Here is an 18,112-nt window from a genome sequence, read left to right on the forward strand (position 1 = left end):
TTCCATGCTGGTCTAGGCTGATTTATGCTGGTCTGGTGCTGCTTTAGCATGGTCAGCATACCTGCATCCAAAAAACACCATATCCTGGTTTTGCTGGTGACCAGCGAAAAGGGTGCATGCTGGTTTTTCTTGCACTTCTGCTTCTCTTTACTGGTGTCTGATTGTGGGTAACATCATGTGCTTAACTGCTTGCTTCCAGTTAAGCCACAGCAGAACTCTCCTAGTTGACCTGTTACATAACTAATCAGCCAGTTACATGGCAGAAAGTTTGAGGTGGTAATCAGAGTGACCAACCAGATTTGAGGGGTAGCCAGTTCCACCCATGCCACCCCCACTGGCTACATCTCTGACAAAGAGTGTTTCTGTATACAGTAGAAGATACAGTAAATATACTGGACGTCAAACATTACAGTTTTTGTTAATAATTGCATCCAGAAGGTTCTGAAAAGGGTCGATGACTGGTTAAAGGTCTCCTTCCAAGGCCTATTAGGAGGGAAGAGCGGTTGAGCAATATCTACAGCTACTGGTGAACAGAAAGGGAGGAAGAGAAACAGATTGACAGCCAGGCAAAGAACAAAGAAAGTAAAGAATTTCCTCATCAAGGCTAGGAAGCCTCATTCTGGTCGTTGCTGTAAACCAAAGTGCATCCAGCCTGTCATTGTTCAACATGGGAAGTAAATCTACGGACTCAAAGAGCTGCTTGACTCTCGGGAAATATCACATATCTGAGGAATATGGGTTTGTGCTGCCTGATCCTCTGGTAGGTGCATGTTATTTAACGCAGTTTTAAAGGAGGGGTGAACCAAGATTTAAACTTTTACAATTGTCCTCTTACTCCAAATGCAGTTCATCTGTAAAAACATTTTTGGTGTCTAAAGTTTCCTTTTTTAGTTTTGCACTGGAGCTATGAGTTAATAAGTGATGGAAGTTTATGGCCACCCATTGAGCATCATTCAAACTGAATGTCTAAATCATTACAAACTTGCCTTAAACTGTGAGTAATCTAAGTGACACTTTTACTTTCAGTATTTAATACTGTTACTTATGAAAAAGTACATTGTTAACACTAGAGGAACTATCTGTAATTTTTGCCATGTTTAAAGTGTGTGATGATATCTAATGGGGAATTCCACCATTTGTCTACATGATTCAATCGTTGAGATGTAAATAAAGTCTTCGAAAGTGGTTTAATGTGAAATGGTGCTTTATAGAGAAACTTACCAGCTCAGAGTTCTTTACAGTGTGGGTGATGGGAACCAGGTGTCACAGTGTCTACAATGCACATATATATTTTAGTTACTATCCAAAACCACCAGTGAATCTACACAAGTCTTTTATATGTAATGCTGATAGTGGTAAAATAGTGATGAATGTAAAAAAATACATGCCCTGCATGTACCTCTCCGCTATGAATTAATAATATATTGTAGCATATTTTTATATGCTACAATATATTATGTTTATTTAATAGTTTTAGTCTGGTTGGCGGGGTTTCAGTAATTGTTCATAGGGTTTGCTGAGAACTCTTACTAAGTGTGCATGAGGGCCGAGATGAGATGTGAGCTGGGTAGCAAAGGAGCTGTCAGAGAAAGAAAACTCTGCTTACGTACATCATAGCTGTGACCACTGACAGCTGGAAACTAAAGCACCATGGCTTGTGTGAATGCTGTCTCTTTATATATATAATATATACATATATATATATATATATATATAAAGAGACAGCATTCACACAAGCCGTGGTGCTTTATTTTCCAACTGTACATATATATATATGTGTGTGTGTGTGTGTGTGTGTGTGTGTAGGCCAAAATCTTATCTCTTAAAACAACAGATTTACAAGAGAAAATCATGCAATTAAAAATCTAATTAGACATTAAATTAGGATAGTTAAAAAAATCTAATTAAAACTAAAAGTATGTAATAACTTTTTGTGATGTAGCTTCTAGAGGCATTAAACTGTTAAACTGTTTGGTTCCTATCACCACCACTGTAAACAATTCTGACTAGGCAAGTTTCTCTAGAACTGAACATTTCACATGAAACCACTATGAATGACTCTGTTCGCATCTCAACCATTTAATTATGTAGAAGTGTTCAAAAATCAGTGGATTTCCCTTTAATGTTCATGTGCATAAAGAAAAGGTATTGCACACATGAGGATTGTGCTGGATTCATTAAAAGATGCAGGAGTGGAGAGACAGTGCTAGACGGGGACTGGACCCTCACTGGCTTCTGAAAAGAAGCAAAACTGCCCAAAACTCAAAACTGTTTTTCTTATCATTTGTCATAGTCACATGCCACTGCAGTCAGACTCAAAGCAGAAAGCAGAATTAAAGGGAAATTCTGAACGTGAATTCCCCGACCAGAATATACATTACGAATAAAACATTTCCGTGTTATGATAGCTTGCACTAAGAATTTTATGTCACTGTCACGAAACAAAATATACTTGTGAAAGAGGAAATTTGCTGTATTGTCTATTGCTGAGCACTATGTTATGTCTGATGCAAAAACAAGTAGCTACTTGTTACAACATTAAGAAGGAATCAGCTTTAACTTTAGCCCTTATATGAACTCCATATCTCCATATATTTACATGATGCAGAAATACACAAAACTTTATAGTAGCCAACATACCCACATAATTCAGATCATAGTCTATTGTTGGCTTTGACATAAAATGTGTCTAAATGATAAGATAGTTTACATACAAAGGCTTTAAACAATGCAATAAACAGACAGTTGCTCTTATTTTGTTTCATTCTTTTTATGCCAATAAATTAGATTGGATGCTTTGTTGTCCAAAAAAGCATAGAGTGTGTCTGTAGCACTGTGTAGAAGTTAGAGATCACCCCTAAAACAGCCTATAAATACAAGACATTCACATTTCAGGAGATATTTCCAAAAAGATTATATATAAAATAATCCACAGTCTCACTTTATTTGGATAGTCCACTATAGTCCCCTATAGATTATCTACAGATGTTCAAATTGTTAACAAACTATCTGTTGAAATTCAGTTGATTCTAAACAGTGGTGGGGTTAGGGTTAGGATTTGGTCTAGGGTTAGGATTTGGACCAGGGTGAGGGCTAAGGTTAGGGTTAGGATTAGAGCCAGGTTTAAAGTTACAGAAAAATATGGTCATTTTAGTAGATATTTAGTTGAATATAACTTGAAAGTAAGTTAAGAATCTACAAAGCATCTAACGTGTGGGTATCGTAAATAGTGTTACCTAATCCACTTGCATAAGGAAGATGAAAGTCAAAGGAAAGTAAGGACATGATTAAAATACATAGATAAAACGTGACTCTTAACAACTGTGTGACCACCAAAATTGTCCCCATCAGATAAACAGCACTTAACGCTTTCCTCTTTGAGAGAGAGGAGAAAATCAAGCTCCACTCTTGATTCAGATTTGAACAAATCCTGAGGTGTTTCTGTTCATCCTTCTACTGTGAGAAGACAACTCCGCGCTTTGAGTCTGAAAGGATGTGTAGCTGACAAAAAGCCCTCACAGAGAAAAGGAAACAGAAAAAAAATATTTGCACTAAAACACCAAAACATTGGCATTACTTAAATCATGAGCAGCAGAAAATGCAACCAAATTCTAAGACTGAACTTTAGAGGTAGGAGTGGATGATATGTCAAAAACATTATATCATGATACTTCCTGATACATGGTTTGCATCACGATATTTCGTTTTTCTGAGATTTAATAAGCTGAAATGGACAAAATAGAAGCTGTAGTGCCACATATAAAAATACTATAATAATGTGGTGTCAGTGTAGAGTAAGACACAGGGGAGGCCAGGATTTCTACGAGAAGTGCTCTTTATTAAACACCAAGGCAGAAGGACATGTACAGAAGCACAAATCCATGAAGGAGGTCACCACCAGCCACCGGCTCCACCCTCACAGCAGACCAACCCCCAACACAAAATACACCAATCAAACCCGCACCCCAACACAAAACAACACAAACAACAATAAACAGTCCTTTTTAGGAGGGCGTGCACCTGCCATGAGCCTCCGCACGTGGCCGCTTGCATGGCCACATCTACTGAGCTTCTTGGAGGTAGTGTGAACCAGTAGCAGGTCGCAACGTTAATAATAATTATCTGCAATATACAGCAATACGACTTTTATTCTGTGTTTTACAAACTTCACTGCACTAATGATATTTAATAGTTAGTCAATGTTCCTTAAGTACTGGCGAAATCCATGATATGCTCAGAAAAGTGCAAAACCTCTTATCTCCAAAATGGTAACTTTACAGGAGAAGGAGAAAACATACTTTACTTTTAATCTAAGTCAATGTAAACAGACTTCTTTCCAAAGTATTTTGGGACAATTCTGTTGGTCCATTCATCATGAAATTTAAACACAATGTAAAGGGTAACAGGCCTTTTCAAATTATGTCAAAAACTGAAAAACGTCAAAAATGGAGATACAAGGTTTTGTTCCGACAGCAGCAATAATTTATCACAATAATGATAAAATAGCATCATATTGCACACCCCTATTTGGAGGTGTGGTAAAAATATCCCTCCAGACTTGCAAGAGTGGAGCTTGATTTTCTCCGCTCAAAGATGAAAGCGTTAAGTGCTGTTTTTCTGATGGGGGCAGTTTTTCTGTCTACCAGCTCTTGCAGGTGGTTGTTAGGAGTGACGTTTTCTCTGTAACTTTTAACTATAGATTTGGAAACTGCTTATTGTCCTTTGACTTTACCCGTCTATTTGCGTGTGGATTATCTTATGTCTAATCTCCTCAGAAATATCTCCTGAAAAGTGAATAACTTGAATTTAATGACTATTTTGATTGAAGAGGGTGGTCTCTGATTTTGCACAACACTCTATTACCGTAAGTTAGTAAAGTTGTATTTCTCTTTAAGGTGGAGCTGCCCCCATACTTCCAGCCTTGGACGGACATTGCTGGACGTGTCAGTGAGCTCATCTCTGCTCATTCTCTTCGCTCTTTTGTTCATGAGGTAAAGCGCAGCACATTCTAATCATTGTCATGACCACATCAACCTGTCTAAAACCTATATAAATATTCATATTTGAATGTTTATTCGTAAATATTCACACTCATATGCCTCCTAAATTATGCGATGTAACTCTTTCTGAATGTAGTTACTATTAAGTGCTGAGGTAATGAATATTGTGACTGCAGTTTAAAGTCATTTGTCCATATTCAGCTGCCTCTGTTGGAGACCGACTCTCTGCAGAGCCATCGTGAGCTGCGGCTGGCCCACCTGGCTTTGAGCGTCATAACAATGGGCTATGTTTGGCAGGAAGGGGAAGGAGATCCAGTGAAGGTACTGCAATGGAATCAAAGTGACGCTTAACATTCAAATAATAAGTGAAAAACACATTTTTACAATTTTATAAGGCCAGAACCACAAAAAACTGAACTGAACAACTGTTTTGCAGTAAAGAAATGTTAAATCAGTATATCTCTTCATTTTGTGCATGCACTACAGTTCACGTTTTCAGTTCTCGTCAAAAGTATGGAATTGATGAATCCAATTTATTTGCAGATATATGTGTAAAATGATTGTAATATAATGCTAATACACTATAACAACCATGTTTACTATTTTTTGAGAAAGCTCCACAACAACTGTAAGTGTTAATTGAGATGCCATACTAAAATGTCTATGTTTTCAATTTCAAGTTGACTTTACTTTTTTAGGTACAGAATCAATGTTTTCAATGATATCAAACCAATTTAGTTGTAGATAAATGTATTCAAATGATTCTAATGTAACGTTGGTATGTTCTGAAAATGAAAAGTCAGGTCAATTTCAAATTTTAAGTCAAATTACTTCATAGCTTCCTTTATTTTTCTTGTTAGTTTAGTTCTCCTAACATTTTTATTACTGCATCTATGTTGGATTGAAGTTGAGCCTATTTAAAAACAGTGACTGTAGTTGCCTCCTTATAAGCTGAAGTTGCGTAAATATTGTGTGATTTTTACTCAGTTCCTCCCCCACTGAACTCATGATCGTCTCTGGCAGTGAGGCAGTCGCGCAGCTTTGAAGCCATGAAATGAACTATAAAAATGTTAAATAATTTATTTCTTCTCTGTGTGAGCATGAAAAACTGTTTAATCACAGGTCACTCTGCACACTGCCCTAATTAATTCATCTTTTAAATTCTTTCTTGAACTTCGTCATGTAATCGTCAAAAGATCATGAGTTTGAATCCCAGCATCCTCCAGATGCATGACAGAGGGAGTCATAGCCTGTGGGTGGGAATTAGCAATGGCCAAATTAAGGGGGGGAGTAAAAATCAAAAAATGAAGCAATATCACTTTATGCAGAGGCAAACATGTTTACTGTTTTTTTGTTTTTTTGTTTGGAAGTATCTTTATTGCATTACACTTATACACTTTGAACAGTACAGCAAAATTCTTTTCTTCGCATATCGTCAGCCAGGGCATATCGTCAGCCCTGATATGGCGCCCCCGGAGCACAGAGGGTTAAGTGCCTTGCTCAAGGGCCCAACAGTGGCAACTTAGCAGACCTGGGCTTTGAACCTACAACCTTTGAGTAAGCTGAACTTAAAATATTCACTATTGCTACATTCACACAGCAGGTAAAAGTGGCCCAAATCCAATCTTTTTCTTCGAACACGTCATAGATGTGTTATCTGTTAGGCTGTGTTCAGTCGAAAACACAATGAATCTGTAGCTTTCAGCTTTTGAGACACTTTCACATGTGGTACTGAAATCGTATCTGATATGCAGCAATGCGACTAAGCCTGATTAGCCAGATCGGAATTCATGCGTCACTTATGTCAATCCATCTTGACATTCGTTTTAATTTCACGCTGCTGAGAAGGAAAAATGGATGACAACAGTTAGGGGTGATTTCAGTGGCAGGACAGTGAGGCCCTTGCCACATTGCTCCACCTGTTTTCCCATTTTGTACTATAATACTTTATACTAATGCTGTTTGCTATCCAGTATCAACCAGAGGAGGATGGGTTCCCCTTCTGAGTCTTGGTCCCTCTCAAGGTTTCTTCCTCTTGCTCTTAGGGAGTTTTTCCTTGCCACTGTTGCCATTGACGACACTCATGGGGGCTTGGACCCGGATTTTTCTGTAAAGCTGCTTTGTGGCAACACTGTTGTAAAAAGTGCTATATAAATAAACTTTGGCTTGACTAGACAATAATTCTGTGTTTGAAGAGATTTTGAAATAAATGGATGAAAGTGGCCACAGGAGAACAAGGCTGTAGTGTTAAAAAGTTACAAGTCTGAAAGCAAAGTTTTAGGAAACCGAGGACATAAACCAAAGAAGTGGCCGTGGTTCGAATAACATGCCCTTTTTACAGCGAGCTTGAACGCTTTCGGCGTAATAAGCCCAACTGTTAGCCATTGGAGCTTCTTGAATACTGGTAACTTCTTGTAATGCTGGCGAAGAGGACATTAGTGTTGACATTTTGATTGTTTACCACAGGATGAGCGCGTCACATGAAGGATTGTTCTTTTGTGCATGCAGGTCAGTTAAGGAGTGTGATCTGTATGTCGGACACAGATCACACTGAAAAGATATTGTGAACAGCCAAACCAAAAACTCTGATTTGTTGAGAAAGTTGGATTTGGGCCACTTTTACCCACTGTGTGATTGTGGCCTGGGATATATGTCCTCTACTTAGGCATCACGATAGGCAAGCAAACTTCTGTGAACACATTGACAAAAACTGTTTTTTCATAACACATTATAAATGTGGCTATAAATAATGAAAAAAAATGCATTACACTTTATACACATTTAAAATGTTTATTATGCATAATGAATGATCATAATTCATTATAAGCAGTGTTTATAACACATATTGCCAGTGGCAAAGACACTTCAAGCTTGCATATTGCATTATGACTATTGTTATGCTGAGCCATGTCATAATAATCATAATAATAATAATAACCATATCTGTAGTTTTTAAATATGCTTAATTTTACTTATAGCTCACAAATGTAACTTTGTTTTTATGTGTTTTATGTAAGTATACTCAAAAGAGATAGTTCTTCAAGGGTTCTTTAGTAAAGAAAATGGTTCAATTTAGAACCATGAGTTCTATATAGAACCATTTCAGGCTTAAATGGTTCTTTGCATGGTGATATTGTTTTTCAGAATAATGGAGACTATGCTGTATATGGTTCTATATAGAACCCTTTTTGAAAATGGTTCTATATAGCACTTAAAATGGTTCTTCTATTGTTACGATGTCAAGATTGTAAAAATAGCAGAACCCTTTTTGGTGCTATATAGAACCTTTTTCAAAAAGGGTTCTATATAGAACCATATACAGCATAGTCTCCATTATTCTGAAAAACAATATCACCATGCAAAGAACCATTTAATCATGCAAAAGGGTTCTTTGAGTGTTCATCGTTCTATATAGAACCATTTTCTTGACTAAAGAACCCCTGAAGCACCTATATGAAATTAAATTGCACTTGATTTGCATAATGTTAAGCGCCCTGCAACTCATTTGAAACTCAGATGTAACATTTTAAACCTTCATCAAACAGCTAATCTAATCACCAATAATGCCTGACATGATCACATTTACGATCTCTGTAATTAAATTACCGGTAATGGTATTATATTACTGCACAAAATCTGTCATGACATCTCATAACAGCATATGACATCTGCTATGACATTCATGGTTAGGTCTACGTTGTGTACCAGGGTTCAATCAAAGTGTTACTCAATACCTTTTGACTAAACTAAGCTGATCAATAGTTTTAATAAAGCTATTCAGAAGACTGATTTAAAATGTCAGGTGTGTTTCTCTGTGTGTGTTAGGTTCTCCCTCAGAACCTGGCGGTACCGCTCTGGGCGGTCTCTCAGAAGCTGGGTTTACCCCCCATTTTCACTCACGCTGATGGGGTTTTGGCCAACTGGAGGAAAAGAGACCCAGATGGGTATGGAGTGTATTACTCTCAGACAAGAATCTGTAGCACATCCACCAATGGTGCACTGTTTCAAACAAAATCACATTTAGTTTAGGGTAGTAACATGGTTTAAACCTACTGTGCAGTACTGGGCAAAAGTCAGAGACCTCACTTTATTATTATAAGTCAAAAAGTTCTTTTTCAGGAAATATTTCTAAGGAGATTAGATAAAAGATAATCTACTTGCGTAATAAAAGTAAAAATAATGGTGTTCAAAACATTATTAAAAGTTACAGAGAAAATGGGACTCCTAAGAACCACCTGCAAGACATGGTAGACCCCCAAAATGGTCCCCATTTAATAAACAGCACTTAAATCTTTCATCTTTGACAGAGAGGAGAAAATCAAGCTCCACTCTTACTTCAGATCTGAAAAAATCTGCAGGTATTTCTGTGAGAAGCACAAAGTGCGACCAAATTCTAAGAACTTTGGAGGTGTGTAAAATATCTGCGTTGATTTCTTTAAAACACCAAAAGTGAATCTCCTGAAAAATATTATAATACTAAATATTGAACCATCCACTGAATTAAAACCCCCTGCCTTTGATTTCACTTACTGAGCTCCACAGAACTTATAGGTTCTCTATACAGGTGCACAATTCCAGACTGTAGCCCACCTGATTTTATTAACAACGTTTCAACTCTAACTTGTTAATCATTGATCAGTTTCTGACCACAGGACTGCTGTTGTCCAGATATTGTTTGGGTGGCTGGTCCGTTCTCGTGTGCTGCTGGTATGACACAGTGGTGTTCTGCTAGGTTGAGAGAGAACCACCACCCAATAATATCCACCCAGGAGTGGCTCTTTAACTGTACACCAGCATGATAGAGCTACAAGAGAGGGGTTTCTAATAAAGTGGCCAGTAAATGAATGTGGTCTTGTAGAATGCTGATTTTTAAAGTTCTACAGCAGAGTTGTAACATTTAATGTTCCGTGTGTTTTTTTCATGTATGGACCCCTGATGTTTCCAGCCCAATGGACATTGAGTAAGTTTTCCCTTTAAATAAATCATTATGATCTGTGATTGAAGGTGACCAGTAGAGGGAGCCATCTTATTACCATAAGATATTACTGTAGCAGCTGATCATTACAATGTAATATCCTCTCCAGAATGGAGGATCATAATTGCAACTGAAATCTTTTCATAATTCTGAATAAATCTGCATTGAATACATAAGAAGTTATCAATTCTAGACCTGGTGGGCCATAATCCAGCACAGTTCGGTGTTTTTCCTGCTGTAACACACCTACTAAACCTGAAAATTACCTGATATGTTGAATCAGGTGTGAATTTACCAAACCGTGCTGGAAGAAGGACCTCCAGGACTGAAAGCGATGATGTCTGGAATACAGAGATCAGCCGATAGCCAGTAATAGGTGTATATGTTGTGTCCTATAAGGAATCTGGAGCTGCTGTTTAGCCTGCCAGGTGGGGAGAGTGCAAGAGGCTTTTTCCTGGTCACTCTGATGGTGGAACTGGCCGCTGTTCCTGGATTGAAGGTCTGGCACTTTTAAATGTCTCCAGAAAACATAACATTAGATATTAGTGATTACATTTTTAAGTCTCACTTTATTTGGATAGTCCGCTGTAGTCCACTATAGATTATCTACAGATGTTCAAATTGTTAACAGATCTTTTGAGACTCAGTTGATTCTGAACAGTGGTGGGGTCAGGTTTTGGGTTGAGGTAAGGGGTAGGGTTAGGATTAGAGCCAGGTTTAGAGTTAAAAGAAAATTATGGCCAATTTAGTAGATATTTAGTTGAATGTAACCTGAAAGTGAATTAAGTATCTTTAAAGCATCTAAAGTGGACTATCCAAATAAAGTGTTACCAATTTTACCAACAGAAACACAAACTCGCAAGATGTCTGTTCAGTCTGTTTCCTGCTGGAACACATCTGATTCGACTCATCAGCTAGTTCTCAAGACCTGGTATCTGAAGTTTGCTTCTTTGGTTCTGAATAGAGCTGCGAGGCTAATGCAGCTAACAAGTGAAGGAAGCATATACATTAGCACTGTGCAAATTGCAATGTAAACACTGTTAAAATTCCAAAACATGTCATTCACTTCTGAACCCATTTAAAGAGCTAAGCTGACAAGAATTCTAGTTTTGAATTTATTGTTTTTTTGGTGTCACAGATTTACAAACATCCACATATTCAGGCTACAGCAGTTTAGTTCTGCCCATTCATGCTGAAGTTATAAGGAGTGTTTCAGCCTAGACTGCTTCTTAAATGAGGTACAATACAGGACAGCCAATCAGAACATTGATATTTCACGTGTGTCAGTCTTAAAATCACAGAAACAAAAGCAGCCTGTTTAATTCTAAAAGATAAAGAGAGACTTGGAAATGGTCGAGTAAAAATAAAATGTTTGTTTGCTGTATATTAAACCACACAAATGTCCTAAGGGAAAAAAAACGTGTTTGTTGTGCTGGTATGAGTAGATCAGACACAGCAGTGCTAAGTGCTTCAAAAAACACAGCTTAGAACTTCAATGTGAATGGGCGGGGCTAAACCGCTGTAGGCTAAATATGCAAATAGATGTTAATCAGTTCTCATGACATCATAGAAGGAGTGAACTCTGAACGGGCTGTTTTTGCAGCTTAGTTTCCACATATGGACTGGACAGTGAATGTTTACATATTACGTATCATGATATGGGCCCTTTAAGTCATTTCCCACCAGTGAATTACTCCGTGCCAATGCACTTCTGTTCTTAAGCTTAGTGAACTCTACATTGACTAAAGATGATGATGTTCCATATTTCAGGCCATCCCTGAAGTGATCAGTGGTGTTTATGATGGTGACGTCGCTGTGGTGACCAAAGCTTTGGATGTGCTCAGTCAAGCCATAGACAGCATTAAAGAGACTCTCAAACTAATGCACGGTAACGCAGTGGTCATTATGAAGAGCTGTGCCACATTAGGAGTTGACAAAGGCAGTTTCCTTACATGAGAAATGAAGTGTTACATAGAAAGTGATGAAAGACGTATAAAAGCAGTTTATGCATTGTAGTGAAAAATAATGAAAAAGACTTCTGTGTTTCAGTTTATGTGGATCCATCTGTATTCTATGGCATTATGAGGATTTTTCTATCTGGGTAAGTAAGGTTTTATTTGACCTATGTATTTCTGGCAAGGCACTGTGTCTGAGTGAGTCTGTATGACTGTGTATATGTGTGAATGTAGGCCACCTTGTCTTTCTGAAAACCTACAAGGAAAGAAATGTATTCAATTTATTAAAACTATTAAATCACAATTAAATTAAACCTTCCTTAAACTCATCTATTTATTCCTGATGTAGAACTGGTGAACCATGACTATTAGTGCTAGGCCTTCAGTTAAGGAAATAAATCTAAAAACTCACAAGGAAAAAACATACTTCTGCGATGATGCTAATTTCTGCTGGCACCCCTATTTCATTCTAGTACTTTGTTAGCACTAAGCTAATGGAGATTCGCATGATTTTTTTTGGCATTCTAGGACAAAGACATTGGAAGCTTATAAAAGATATTACATAATTTTATTTAAAGCTTGTTGAAGACATATATTTTACTTTGTAGCAGTTCTGGCATATAGCTCTGCAACCTAATTTTTGTACAATTTGACAGTGGCAAAAAGCAATTCAAGAACAAAATCGCACACAACATATTCAGTTACTCCACTAGTTAGCCAAATAAAATAGCTCATATTGTTTGATCTATCATGTTTTCCTTGCAATGTAAACTCATCTGGGACAGGTAGTCTATCTACACATGAATATTTAATAGTATTTTTATCATCTTTGAATATTTTTTCCAGCCGTCATTGTCATTTGAAATCAGAAAGCAGGAAGAGAACTATTACTCGTATTAGTACGAGCACTTGTAATTATGCCTGTTAACTGAGTTAAACGAGTGTTCAAACAGCTGTTACCCTTAGCTGGCCAGTTAACTCAGCAGCTTACGGAAACGCAAGCTTGTAGAAACTCTCGTTTGGTTAACTGATGAAATGAAAAACTACCAACCTTGCATGAACTCAGTCCTTTCAAGTGTCCAAAGACCATCTTCTTCATTTTCTTGTCCATCAAGCCAGCTCTGTTTGTAGTCAGTCCCTTGAAATGATGTTTGACATGATCACATGATGTTATCTGCGTTTTGATTGGCTGTTTCATAAAGCTTGTTCCATGAAGTTCAGATGCTTGCTTCTGTTGCGGCTGAGTTTCTATGAGTTGCAGGATGCTTTACGTTATCCAATATTCAAGTGCCATTTATTTTCATGTGGGTTTCAAGCAACTAAAATTGCATTAAAATTTCACTGTGTAAGGCCAGCCTTAGGCCTTCACTTCAGCTCCTGAAGTCCCAACCAATAGGAGAGTTCGCTTAGCTGTATCTGGCTAGATACCACAGAAAAAAAATCCTGATTGGACAGTTTTATCGTTGGTGCATTTCAGGAATTTTGGTTTCCATCCAAAAGTTTACAATGCAATAAGAGTATTACTACAATACTGTGATAGTTTAAATACTTAATAAAGCATAATGATTACATTAAATAGAAATTTACTAAAACGTACCAACAAAGTTACACAAGGCCCAGAGGGCCCTGACGATTTCTGTTGGACATGCATACAAGTAGTTGCTCTCACACAAACCAAGGTTGTAGGTGCTCGCAAAGGCAGCATGGGCTGAAGCAATAAATCCTGTTGACTGTTGCTATTTTATAAGTATTGCCATCATTTCAGTAGCTATTTTCTACTGAAACTTGTACAATGAAGAACACCACTTTTACTTTATTAAGGCTATTGGCCTGTTAGGAGTTTCTTCCATCACCTGTGTGTCCTTACTTTGGATATGTTTCATGGATATGTATGCATGTTTCAGTTGGAAAGACAACCCGACCATGGTGGAGGGGCTGGTATATGAAGGGGTTCAGGCTGAGCCATTGGAGTTTTCCGGTGGGAGTGCAGCTCAGAGTAGCCTGTTACACTGTTTCGATGAGCTACTGGGAGTCAAACATGAGGAAAAGAGCGGTAAGAAAGGGTGCACAATCAACCTCTTAAATGGCCAGGGCCCAAAGTTTTATTACGTACTTCTATAACCTAAAAATAACTCAGCCAGATTGCACTGAAATTCCTGTAGTTACTGAATAATAAGGCTTAGTATGTAATAAGCCTGGGATTTTTATAGCAAATTACTGTAAGATCTACACTGATCAGCCATAACATTAACACCTTGTATCTACTGTCACTGTGCATTTTAGCAGCTCCACTTACTATATAGGTGCACTTTGTAGTTCTACAATTACAGACTGTAGTCCATCTGTTTCTCTACATACTTTGTTAGCCCCCTTTTACCTTGTTTTTCAATGGTCAGGATCCCCACAAGACCACCATAGAACAGGTATTTGGGTCATTTAGATCATTCTCAGCACTGCAGTAACACTGACGTGGTGGTGGTGTATTAGTGTGTGTTGCGCTGGTCTGAGTGGATCAGACACAGCAGTGCTGCTGGAGTTTTTAAACACCTTAGTGTCACTGCTGGACTGAGAATGGTTCACCAACCAAAAATATCCAGCCAACAGCGTTCTGTGGGCAGCATCCTATGACTGCTAATAAAGGACTAGAGGATCATCAACACAAATTATGCAGCAACAGATGAGCTACTGTCTCTGACTTTGTATCTACAAGGCAGACAAACAAGGTATGTGTGTCTAATAGAGTGGACCGTAAGTGGACAAAAGTGTTTAAAAAACTTCAGCAGCACTGCTGTGTCTGATCCACTCCACCAGCACAACACACACGGAGGATACACAACACAAATGAGGATACTGTCAGCCGTTGGAAGGAGCACTCTAGAGGACCTGAGAGACATGCCTCCCTCATGGCCAGAGGCTTCTGAGGTGTCAGACTCCATTTCCCAGAGGGAGGTCACTGAGGTAGTTGGCAAGCTTTTTGGTGGCAAGGCAGTGAGGGTGGATTAGATTCGCCTGGAAATGCTTACGGTTCTGGATCTTGTGGGACTGTCATGCCTGACACGCCTCTGCAATGTTGCATGGACCTTGGCAACAGTACTCTTGGACTGGCAGACTGCATGGTGGTCCCTATTTTTAAGAAAGGGGACTGGAGAGTGCACGCCACTTACCGGGGTATCACACTGCTCGGCCTCTCTAGAGAAGTTTACGCCAAGGTGCTGGAAAGGACACTCCAACCAATAGTCAAACCTTGGATTGAGGAGGAACAACACAGATTTCGTCTGGCCGTGGCACAATGGACCGGCTTTTCACGCTTGCGCAGATTGTTGAGGGGGGCATTGGAGTTTGCCAACCTAGTCCACATGTGTTTTGTGGACTTGGAGAAGGCTTATGACTGTGTTCCCCGAGATATTCTGTGGGAGGTCCTCTGGGAGTATGGGGTGCTAGGGCCACTACTCTGGGCCTGTCGTTCTTTGTATGCCCAAAGTGAGAGCTGTGTTTATATACTCAGCATCCCACTGGAGGTTTACCAGGCACAGTCGACTGGTACAAGACTTTGAGGTCATCCTAGGACCTGCTGGATCTGGGATCCCCCAGAATGAGCTGGAGGAAGTCGTGACGGACAGGGTCGTCTCTCTTTTGCTATTTCTACCACGACCCTAACTGGATTAAGCAGTTTAAGAAGATGAATGAATTAATAAATGAATATTGAGAACACTTTCAGTGCTGCTTAAAGTGACATGAAGTTTTTGCTGACATCATGAGCCACATGTACCACCTGTTCTTAAGAAAAAAATTTCTTCTTAAAACCCACTTACGCAGTTTTCATGAAGACTCTGACATTCACCAATGTTTTCTTATTTGGGATTTGTTTTTAGCTAAGAACATAATCTACACACATTCACAAAGCACAAAAGTGGGAACAATTCTGTGTTTTTTATGATATAGCCTGAGAAAGCAATACTGAGAAGTCCTGTTATGCCAAATGGGTTTAAGGATTGAACCAGGCCAACTGGCTGTGAAGAACATGATGAAAGGATTTTATGCTGATGGAACATAAAACCAGTGGCATGCTGGTGCAGTGGGTAGCCCTGTCACCTCACAGCTAGAAGGTTAGATTCCCTGGCTGGGCGACCAGGGTCCTCTCTGTGTGGAGTTTACGTGTTCTTCTTGTGTCTCTGGGTGCTTCAGCTTCCTCCCACAGTCCAAAGACATGTAGTTAGGTCAGTTAGAGATGTTAAATTGCTCCTTGGTGTGACTGTGTATGTCTGTGTGTGTGCCCTGTGATGGACTGGTGACCTGACCAGGGTGTTTCCTGCATTCCACCCAATGAGTGCTGGGATAGGCTCCACCCCCCCATCCCCCTGCCCTCCGCAACCTAGGAGGATAAGCGGCTTAGATAATGAGTGGAGACACATTTAAACCCATTTAAGTTCACAAACTGCAGTTTGCGTACATCGGAATTTCAACATGTGTTATACAGATGTTGCCAGAAGTGCCAAATGTCAAATGAGACACCCACCATAATTACTATGTCACAACATATTTTAATTAAAATCTCATTTTATGTGGTGAAAAGTGAATCATGTTTACCAGTTAAATAGCAAAAGAGTCAAATTGACACCTACAAAATACTGACTGAACTTTACTGAACTTTCCAGAGTTGTTTAAAATGATTTTGGTGTTTATAGTATTCCAAAGCAAGTTAATGTGTAAAAAACTGCCTTCCAGAGACATTCATGGGACATAGAACAGGACAGCAAATTTGCTTTTTCAATCTGAAAATTGCATTAATGCAGCTATCAAATAGACTCCAACAGTTATTAGTTTCACTGACTACAAAGCATTTCCAGATATCTGGGTTTAAGCATTAATATGCATGGATGCTCTCTGTCTGCCCAGGTGCTTTCCTCACCCGAATGCGAAGCTACATGCCTCCTTCTCACAAACGCTTCATCGAGGACATCTCCTGCATGCCCTCCCTGCGGGACTTTGTGCTAAAACGAGGGGATGAGTCTCTAACAGAAGGTTTTGAGCGCTGTGTGGATCGGCTGGTGGCGCTGCGCAATTACCACCTTAACATAGTTTCACGCTTCATCAGCATCCCAGCGGCCCGTGCCAAAAAACTCCGCACCGGTGGCTCAGCATCACTGGAGGAACACGACACAGTGGGTAAAGCACCAACCTCACTGGAGGAGAGAGGGACTGGTGGGTCAGGAATCATGAGCTTCCTAAAGGTAGTACGAGACAGAACAAAGTGTGTTTTAATATCATCATGCACTAAAGAGAAACAGACCTTACTGGACGGACAGATATAGTGGTGACCTCTGAGGGCACAGCCTATGAACTAACTAACAATACACTACTTACACTACTAATATTAGTAAAATATTCTTACATTTTTGTTAAAAACATTGATATTCCAGATTGTTTTTAGGATTTGGGGATTTTCTTGCAAAGATTTTGTGTAAAAACACCTCACCAAAACAAGTCTGTATAAAAAGACACCCCATTGACTTTCATGAGACTGAAAAATTTTGTTTACTTTAATAAACTGCTAATAAAAAGATGAAGTATTCTACAACGGATGTCATATTTTTTTTAATGATATGACCTGATAAAGAACAGAATGTATATAATTTTAGAACTTCATAAATTTGTAGCTTGTCTAGGACTCATGAACTGATGTTAATGTGGTCAGAATGCTGTGGTCAGTATCCAACTAGTAATACTAATAGATAAATAAAGATGTTATGCTAAGAATTTTCAGTAATAATACTCACAATTCATTTTATAACCTAACGACCATTGAACTGTTATGTTTGCAGTTTACAACACTATTGTAAACCTGAAACTGGATGCATGCTGACTCTATGGAAGGAGGTTTCACTTTAAAATCTTACCTTAGAAGCCCTGATTTCACAATATAAAAGACACCAGGGTTCTGGCCCTTCCTAAGCATTGGCCCTATTGTGGTGAAATCCCGAGTTCAATTTCATGTGATGCCACAGCCGTCTGTAAGTCCAACAGAGCAATGCAGAGTCAAACCATGTAATTCAGAGGATCCAGTGACATTCAGTGGAAAAAATGTATTTAGGACAAAGCATATCAGGTTTGGAATCTTGTCGAGCATCACAGGGCATGATAGTGTTGATTTTCAAAAATCCCATTCAGAGAAATCTGGCTGA

At 38.8% G+C, this 18,112-nt stretch overlaps 1 protein-coding gene across 1 annotated transcript; it reads left to right on the top strand.

Annotated features, from left to right (window-relative positions):
* The first annotated feature begins 366 nt into the window (after positions 1-366).
* On the top strand, positions 367-17,505 carry ido1 (indoleamine 2,3-dioxygenase 1). The gene is made up of 10 exons (XM_036578527.1): positions 367-760; positions 4,896-4,991; positions 5,202-5,321; positions 8,826-8,944; positions 9,946-9,960; positions 10,375-10,474; positions 11,746-11,863; positions 12,025-12,076; positions 13,835-13,983; positions 16,827-17,505. Exons 1-10 carry the CDS (start codon positions 668-670, stop codon positions 17,240-17,242), a joined length of 1,278 nt encoding a protein of 425 aa, XP_036434420.1. The 5' UTR covers positions 367-667; the 3' UTR covers positions 17,243-17,505.
* The last annotated feature ends 607 nt before the right edge of the window (positions 17,506-18,112 follow it).

This window comes from Colossoma macropomum, unplaced genomic scaffold (genome assembly GCF_904425465.1).
Source record: "Colossoma macropomum unplaced genomic scaffold, Colossoma_macropomum, whole genome shotgun sequence".
NCBI lineage: Eukaryota > Metazoa > Chordata > Actinopteri > Characiformes > Serrasalmidae > Colossoma > Colossoma macropomum.